The sequence below is a fragment of the Muscardinus avellanarius genome (assembly GCF_963383645.1).
Source record: "Muscardinus avellanarius genome assembly, chromosome: 12".
NCBI lineage: Eukaryota > Metazoa > Chordata > Mammalia > Rodentia > Gliridae > Muscardinus > Muscardinus avellanarius.
Window position 1 is genome coordinate 106,984,393 of NC_137798.1, and position 8,773 is coordinate 106,993,165.

The 8,773-nt window shown below is 61.2% G+C and overlaps 1 protein-coding gene across 1 annotated transcript; it reads left to right on the top strand.

The window, feature by feature from the left end:
* Positions 1-3,530: 3,530 nt before the first annotated feature.
* On the top strand, positions 3,531-8,092 carry SIVA1 (SIVA1 apoptosis inducing factor; the record flags this gene model as incomplete). Its single annotated transcript, XM_080708264.1, has 4 exons — positions 3,531-3,648; positions 5,127-5,321; positions 6,015-6,171; positions 8,035-8,092. 4 exons carry the CDS (start codon positions 3,531-3,533, stop codon positions 8,090-8,092), a joined length of 528 nt encoding a protein of 175 aa, XP_080564390.1.
* Positions 8,093-8,773: the final 681 nt, after the last annotated feature.

The following is an 8,773-nucleotide window of genomic DNA, read 5'->3' on the forward strand; positions in this document are numbered from 1 at the left end:
ACACCCTGGAGCCACGGAGCCAGCGCTCCTGACCTGCTTGTCTCGTCTTGACTTTGTCTTGCTGCTTCCAGACATTAAGGGTACCCCAGTCTTTCTCAAAAGCTATTCATATGTCCGACATCAGTTAAGAAGCTGTCAGAAGCCAGGTGTGGTGGTGCACGCCTGTAATCACAGTCCCTGGGAGGCTGAGACAGGAGGACCGCCGTCTTGAGGCCAGCCTCGCGCACTTGGACTGGTCCCTCTGAACTGCACTGAACGACTCGGCTCCTTCTCGCCTGGCCGGAGCTGCGCCGTGCTGGCAGGTGTCCTGCCCACCAGGATGCCGAGTGGCTTCCTTGACTCTCATTTGGGAATCTGGGGACATTTAGAAAACTAACTGCTGTTCGTAGTCTGTCTTAAGCCCGCAGGGCCAACTCCAGGCCTGTGAGTGCTGAGTGGGCTGCTCTCCCCACCGAAGCACCCTTGCACCTGCTTTCCCAGGGGACGAGGAAGTCCCGCTGGTGCAGTCGATGTGGGTTTCCAGTGCCCCATCCCCGTGTGGGCTCAATACAGAAGTTGTGTGGCTCTGCACTCACTTCCAAACCTTTCCCAACAGTCCCAAGCAGGGCCTTTAGGACTGGAAAGGAGATGGGCAACGGTGGCGCCACCGGGATTAGCTTCCTGTGCCTCCTGTGCACTTGGCCAATGGCCAGGGGAGCCGGGGTGGGAAGCAGAAGCAGAAACACTCTGTGTTGGGAATCACTGCCTGCCTTAATGCAGGGAAAAGGAGAGCGCTCGCCCGCTTCTAGTGCCAGGTGTTTTGAGAGTCTGACTTTTGTTTGTTTTTGCAGTACTGGGGATGGAACCCAGGGAATAGTATTCTACCTCCAAGCTACACCCCCAAGAGGTACCCACTGAGTTGGCACCTCACTGAGGTCTCACTGAGTTGCAGAGGGCCTCACTAAGTAGCTGAGGCTGTCTGCGAACTGTGATCCTCAGGTCTCAGCCTCCCGAATGCTGGGATGACAAGAGTGCGTCACCACACCTGGCTCTGAGTTGTTTTAAGAAAGGGTTTTTCCATTTGGCCTGGACAACACAGCCCAGGGCAGGCGGTACAGCGGAGGGCTCTGCTCGACACACAGGTCAAAGACAAACTAGTGACTGATCACCGTGGACGCCTGCAGTTTTATCTTGCCTCTACCCACCCTGGGTGTGTCTGGACTTCCTCATACCGAGGCAGGGCTCAGCCACCCCTGAGGCAGGGCTCAGCCACCCCTGACGGTAGCAGTTCTCCTCAGTCCTCAAGGGCAAGGGCTACAACCCCTCCCGGTGCCCCCGCCCTGTGGGGCAGCGGAGAAACCTACCTGGCTCACCCCACTGTTCCAGACCTGCTGTGCCCACCCCTGGTCACAGCAGGCCCCACAGAGCTGGCGCCTGCTTGCTCCGTACCCGTGCGAGCTCCTGGGAGGAACCTGCTTTGGTAACAGCCAGCCCGCGGGCCTTGCTTCCCCCACCTTGCCCCCACCTGACGGGGCGCACTGGATGCCTGTTCCGTGGCCCACGGGCTCCCTGCCTCTCCTCCTGGGCCTCTAGCAACTGTTCCTGTGTTGGGTGTGTCTCGCTGAGCTCCTGGGAGGAACCTGCTTTGGTAACAGCCAGCCCAAGGGCCTTGCTTCCCCCGCCTTGCCCCCACCTGACGGGGCGCACTGGATGCCCGTTCCGTGGCCCGCGGGCTCCCTGCCTCTCCTCCTGGGCCTCTAGCAATTGTTCCTGCGTTGCGTGTGTCTCGCTGAGCTTTGTCTGTGTCTCACCCAAGGCTGACCTGCCATCAGGGCTGTCCCGGAGAGCAGACAAGGGCCACGAGGGCACTGTGAACAAATTCTCGCCAAAGACTTCGGTCATGGGGCCGTGGTGCGCATGTCCACCAGCTCCCCGCGAGTCCCAGCCTGCAGAGCTAGATTGTAGCTGCTCTCCTGAGACCACAAAGCCAAACCACTGTGTTTTCTCCTAACATTTCCCGGTTTGCCCCACCACCTGGACCTGGGCACCCCACTTCCAGGTACTGGCCCACATTAACTGGACACATATGTCTGGAAAGACCTTCCCAACATGGGCTGTCCAGAGCAGACCAGTCCATCAACCAAAGCCCCCACCCAGCGTCTGACGGTGTGGGTAAGCAAACAGGTCCTGCCAGGCAGCAGAGCCCTCATCACCCCAGGAGCCAGCTACCCAACAGGGCACGAAGGTGATGGGAACCAAGTCAGCTGCTAAGAGCAGCAGTGGGGCACCAAAGGGTCCACACGCATTCTAGACCAGGCATGCCACCCCGGGGAGAAGGCAGAGCAGCGGTCACGTCAGCCAGGGTGTGGAGGGACAGCAGGCTGGGTCGCCCAGGGGTCTGTGTCTGTCACTGGTCACGGAGCACACCTAAGGGAGGATCATAAGTTTGAGGCCAGACTGGGCACTTAGACCCTGTGGCAAGTTAAAATTAAAAAGGGCTGGAACACAGCCTGGTGGCGCACGCTTGTAATCCCAGCATTCAGGAGGCCGAGACCGGAAGATGGAGGTTCGCTCCCTGCCTCAGTTACTTAGCGAGGCCCTTTGAAACTCAGTGAGACCCTGTTTCAAAATAAAGAATAAAAAACAGGGCTGGGGGTGGAGCTCGGAGGTAGAATACCCTGGATTCCATCTCCGGTGCCGCAAATAAATAAACAAATAAAATAAAAAGGGCTGGGGATGAGCCGGGCGTGGTGGGCACGCTTGTAATCCCCGCGCTTGGGAGGCAGAGACAGGAGGATCGCGCAGGTTCGAAGCCAGCCGCGCGCGCTGGCTTAGGAGACCCTGTTTCCAAATAAAAATGTAAAAATAGGTCTGGGAGTGTAGCCCGGAGGTAGAAGGGCTTCCAGGAACCCCAGTACCACCAAAAAAAGAAGAAAAAGAAGACTTTGGGGCTGTGGCGCTGCAGGGCGGGGCGGGCGGCTCCGAGGGCCGCAGGCTGTGGTCACCGGCGCCGTCCGGCCTCGCGCCAGCACTTCTACCTGGAGGAGAAGCCGACAAGCGCGCCACCCTCACGCCGCGGGCACGTGATCGGGGGACGTCACCAGTTTTTCCGCGGCTTCCGGCCGCCGAGGCCGATCCGTCCCCACCCCAACCTCGGCCAATCCAGCGCCGCGCCGCTCACAAGTCCCGCCCTCGACCTAGCCTCAATCTATCCGGGGCCGTGTCACCCACGAGTTCCGCCCCCACCTAGCCTCCAGCCTATCCTTCGCCGTGAAGTGCACAAGTCCCGCCCCCGCCACTCTGTCTCGACCCCCAGCTTCCCGCTTGGCCTTTCCCGCGCCGCAGAGTCCCGCCTCCGCCCCTGCCCTCGGCCTATCCCGCGTTGCTCCTCTTAAGGGCCCGCCCCTACCTCGCCTCAGCCTATCCGACGCCGCGCCGCGTCCTCTCCACGCCACGCCCTCGCCTGGCGGTTGGCGCGCGGCTGTGACGTCGGCGCCAGCGCGCGGCGCTCGCAGCATGCGCGACGGTCTGCGTCCAGTGGCCCCGCGGCCATGCCAAAGCGGGGCTGCCCCTTCGCGGACGCCGCCCCGCTGCAGCTCAAAGTCCGCGTGGGCCTGAAGGAGCTGAGCCGCGGCGTGTGCGCCGAGCGATACTCGCGCGAGGTGTTCGGTGAGTGCGGGCGGCCGCGGCTCCCGTCGGGCGGGCCCGGGACCCTCCCGCCCTGGCCCACGGGCGCGTGGTGAGCCAGCGCCCGGCCTCGTCCGCCCGCCCGGCCCAGCCCGGGGCCTGGCCCGCCGACCACCGCGAGCGGAGGCCTGGAGCGGCGTCCCCGCCTGGCCGGCCGAGCCCCGCGGGCTGAGCCAGCCGGGCGGAGGGGCAGGCAGGGCCCGAGCCGCCGGGCCGGGTCTGGGTGGGGTGAAGCGGCGAGCCTTGCAGGCCTCTGCAGAATTGCAGGCGTCTTCACGTTAACGCGTGTCACTTGAGAGCGATGGGCTCCTCGGGGCGAATGCAGAGCGGAGGTTCCCTTACCGAGGGCCCGCCGCAGTTAGCGGCCTGGGATGCTGTTGAATGGCGCTGCGGGGCTTTGGGGGTCTGGGGTGGTAGAGAGCCCAGCTCTGAAGAAGACAAAGGCCCTGGCTCTCCTCCCCGGTCCGCAGCTGAGCAGAGGTTGCAAGTTCAAATGAGTGAGGCTGTGGCTGAGTCACTCACGTGTAAACACTGCACAGTCAAAAAGAAGAATCAAGGAGAACTGGGGGCCACGTCGGTTGGGCTGTACCCTCTCTGAGCAGCCTCACCTGGGGCATTTGCAGGGCCTTGTTCAGGGAGAGGTGCTGGGCTCCGGGCATCCCATAGTGAGTGCATGACGGAAAGGCAGTTTGAGATCCACACCCTGACCTCTTTGAAAGCCTTTGAGGACCAGATTGACCTCAGCATGTGACCCCCACCCCTCATTTTCCTTCAGGGAGGAGGGGGTTGCTGAGCGCACCTGGGCTGGCAGCAGCCGCTCGCTCCTTTGAGTTTCCCACAGCTGTTGCTGCTGCTGCTTTCACGCAGAGCCCCAGCACCTAGCGTCTCCTCCCTGGCGTTGGAGCAAGTGTTTCTGGGACTGGCACTTGGGAGCTTGATTTTGTGACGCTTCCTGGGCACCAGTGTGTAGCAGCACTGACCTGGGTGCTGAGTGGTCACTTCGGGGTTTAGAAGGTTGTGGGATACCTTTTTCAGGAGCCAGCAGCTACTGTGTCTTGCTGGCCCGTGTGCTGGGCCCGTGGCTGCCTCCTGCCTCCTTGGGGACGGGGAGGGACATTTGCTTTTGAGAATTAATGAGGGTTGGGGACTGCAGTGCAGCGCTTCCTCTGCATGCCTCAGGGCCACGGAGGATGGGGAGTGCTGGAGGGGATGCGGGAAAGGACACGGGCCCAGTGAAATAGGCCAACAATGCTTGCTGGGAACGGGCAGGTGGGTGGGAGAGCCCGTGCGGACGCGGTGGGTCTACAGGGTCCGGATCTGCATGCCTTCACAAAGGGAGGAGAGAGGGCTCATTTCAGCACAGAGGCCAGGGTGACAGGCACAAAGGACTTACTGTGTCTGCCTGGTGGGTCAGCAAACGCCTGCCCAGTGTGAACTTGAGGAATGGTTTGTCTCCTCAGAGAAGACCAGGCAGCTCCTTTTCCGTGGGGCCCAGGCCTGCAGAGACCATGTGTGGGGCGAAGGCTGTGCCATCGTCCACCTGCCAGAGTCCCCGAAGCCCGGGCCTACAGGGGCCCCCCGAGCTGGGAGGGGCCAGATGCTGATCGGACCAGACGGCCGGCTGACCAGGAGCTGTACCCAGGCTTCCGAAGCTGGTGAGTGACCAAGTGGCATTTCCTGGCGCTGAGGGTGGGTGGTGGCAAGGTGGCCTGCACCAGGGTTTTCCTACTGGGGCATGCAGGAGTCCCACGCAGAAGACACACAGGGCAAAAGGCAGAATTCAGAAGCCTTCTGTCCGGGGGGGGGGGGTGTCTGACCTCACTGTCACCCAGGTCTAGGGTCAACAGCTGTTAGTGGTGGGGTCAGAAAAGGAGTCAGGCTCACCAGGGGTCACGCCTGCTGCACACTGCAGTGTCCAGGCAGTGCTGTGAGGGTGGGAACGTGCTCATCAGGGTCCCGTGTCGGGTGGTGCTCGGCCCCTTCCTGAGCAGCTGGCCCCACTCAGAGTTGGGTTGGTGGATATGAGGGGCCTAAAAGCTCTTGGCTAAGCATTGAAGCAGCGGGCCTGCTCAGACACAGGCAGGACAGTTGTGGGAAGAGCTGGGCCCTTCACACTTAAGTAGCAGCAGCAGCAGCGCTTGCCCAGGCCCGTGGGCACCGTGGTGAGTCTCGGCAGGGCTCTCTAGTAGAATAGGCACGCGCGCTCTTGGCTGGCAAATTGCCTGAAGGACCCAGTGGTGGGGGGTGGGGAGGTCAGGCCCTCAGTTGCAGGGGAGCCAGGTGGCTTGCAGTCCCCACGTGCCTCCGTCTCTTCCCAGGGCTGACAGCTTTGTGTTTCTTCCCCACAGACCCATCTGGGGCAGCGACCGTCGCCTGCTCCTCCTGTGTGCGAGCCGCAGATGGGAAGGCAGTCTGCAGCCAGTGCGAGCGGGCCCTGTGCGGGCAGTGCGTGCTCAGCTGCTGGGGCTGCGGCGCCGTGGCCTGTGCCCTGTGTGGCCTTGTGGAGTAAGTGCTATGGTCCGTGGAGATGCCAGGACCTGGTCGGCTTGCTCAGGGACCTCTGTGCCCTCAAGGGGGTGGACGGGTCCTCTAGGTACATCTCAGACAGTACGGGACTTGATGATAAGTGCTTTACCCAGCACGTTTTTTTCCTGAAGACTTAGTGATCTTTTCTTTTCTTTCTTTCTTTCTTTTTTTTTTTTTTTTTTTTCTTTTTTATTTTGGTGGTACTGGGGTTCCTGGAAGCCCTTCTACCTCCGGGCCACACTCCCAGACCTATTTTTTTATGTCTCTTAAGCCAGCACGGCTGGCTTCGAACCTACGCGATCCTCCTATCTCCGCCTCCCAAGCGCGGGAATTACAAGCGTGCGCCACCACGCCCGGCCTTAGTGATCTTTTCTAAAGGAAACGCGAACCTAGCTTGAGGGAGCCCTGACGTGTGGCAGCAGGCACAACGCAGTTTATACCTGGCCTGTTGGTTTATTGGTTCGTCAGTTGTCTGTTAAGCAGGAAACGGACTGCTTAGGCTAGTGCAGTGCCTGCGCCCCGGCGCACTGATGGCTTGGAGACCACTTCCACCCCGGCAGCTCTGCTCAGCTGGTGGATGGGTGTGCAGTGCGGAGTGCACAGCTTCGTCCTGGAAGGAAGACAGGCTCCCCGCGTGCACATGGAACTGACTCTGCAGGTCTAAACGAGCGCAGATGTAGTTTGTAGAGCGCTCTGAAGCTGAAACCCCACATCGAGCAGCATGGCCCTCCCTTGGGGTGCTTTTTAGCTGGGGGAGACCCAGGGAGAAGCTGTGAGTGACCTGTGCTTTTTGGCTTGGGAATTGAGTACTGGGCTAGTTACGATGGTGTTCTCACCACCTGAATGGTCGTCCTTTCCTGCTGACATATAAAGCTGAGCAGGCGGGTCCTTCCCTGCCCTGAGCCTCTTCACTGGGGAGAAGAACAGCTAGCCCAGGAGTGGGGCGGGGTCTCTGGCACGACTCCTTTTAACCAGCCCGCAGCTGGGCTGTGTGGGCCCATGTCCCCATAGGCTTCACAGGCTGGCTGCTGGACTGTTCTCGTGGCATACCACCTAAAGTGCCCAAGGCGCAGCCCCACCTTAGCTGATGGATCTAGACTGCAAGTCCTTGATTTTGTGGTAGTAGTGATAGAGCCCAAGGGTGCTCTGCCTCTGGACTACACCCCAGCTCTTTATATATTTTATTTTGAGGCTGAGTCTCGCTAAGGTGCCCAGCTGGCCTTGCATCTGTGATCTTCTTGGCTCAGTCTCGCAACCACTGGATCACCGGCAGGCGCCATCGTGCCCAGCTGCTTTCTGTCCCTTGCCTACCCTTCTGATGAGCTGCTCCCGTGATTGGCTGGCTTCCCTTAGAGTCTGATCTGGCAGAGATGGCCATCTGCCCTGCTCCCTGTGTAAGCGTGTGGTGCAGTGAGTTCTGAGGAGACACCGGGGGTCTGGGGAGAGCGGAGAGCGCAGCTCTGTGGCGCCAGGCCGCTGCAGTGGGCTGTCTGCCTGGGCGCCGCTGGTGCCCTTGTGGCTTCAACAGCAGAAACTCAGGCTCACAGCTCCAGAGGCTGCAGGTCCAGATCTGGCGGATCCTTCCGCGCTGGGGAGAATCTCTTCAGGTGCTCTCCTCGGGCTCTGCTGACCGCCTACCACCCTGGGCATTGCCTGTGCGTGCTGCCTTCCTCCAGTGTCTTCATGTCCCGTGGCATTCTCTTGAGGACCTGTGGGTCTGCTCCTTGTCATGACTGACCACCTCTGCTGGGGGACGGGGGCAGGCCTGGGGCAGGGCTTCCGTGGACGGGGAGGACGCCGGTCAGCCCCTGACACAGCTCTTCTCTCTTCTCTGGTGCGCAGCTCTAGCGACGTCTGTGAGAAGGCGCTGTGCACCAGCTGTGCCATGTTGGAAGCCTGAGGCCGCGTGGACGGCACCCGGTGCTGGTGCTGCAGAGAGGAGTGGCTTTTATATGTTACCTTTGTACCCTGAAGACAGAATTGAATAAACCCTTTATATTTGCACTCAAGGACTCCGACTGCCTGCTGTGGGGGACAGGTGGGATGCGGCGGCCGGAGGACGTTACCAGGAGGGGCTGAATGAGCAGTGGGTTAGGCCTGGCCACCACCTGAACCCCATGCTTCTGCATCGTGAGGCCCTTCTGTCCCCCACAAACAGAAGAGCCCGGGTATCCAACTCGGGCCACCAGACTGCTAGGCCGCCTCATCACGTCCTCACCACACCTGGCCTCTGCAGCGGGGCTCAGGGACCTGATGGGCCGTGCCTTAGGGCTCTGGTGTGGGCGCCGTCCTCACTCCATCCTGGAGGTCTGTGCACAGGGCCTTGGAGAGGACTTGGGAAGAGGTGAGGGTGGGGAGGCCGTGGCGTGGCGCAGGGAGGCCTGCGGGGCCTGCAGGTGGGGCCTGCGCTGGGAGCCCTCGCAGCGCACGGTGGGTGGGAGGGAGGGTGGCCTAGTCCTCAGTGGTCAGGTGAGGCTGCTGAGGGGGGCTGCAGGTGTTCCTGGGCCTTCCTGCAGCTAGAACGCTCTGAAGTTGTCTCAGCTAGCTGGCCTGGTGCTGTGGCCAACGGGCACTTAGTGCC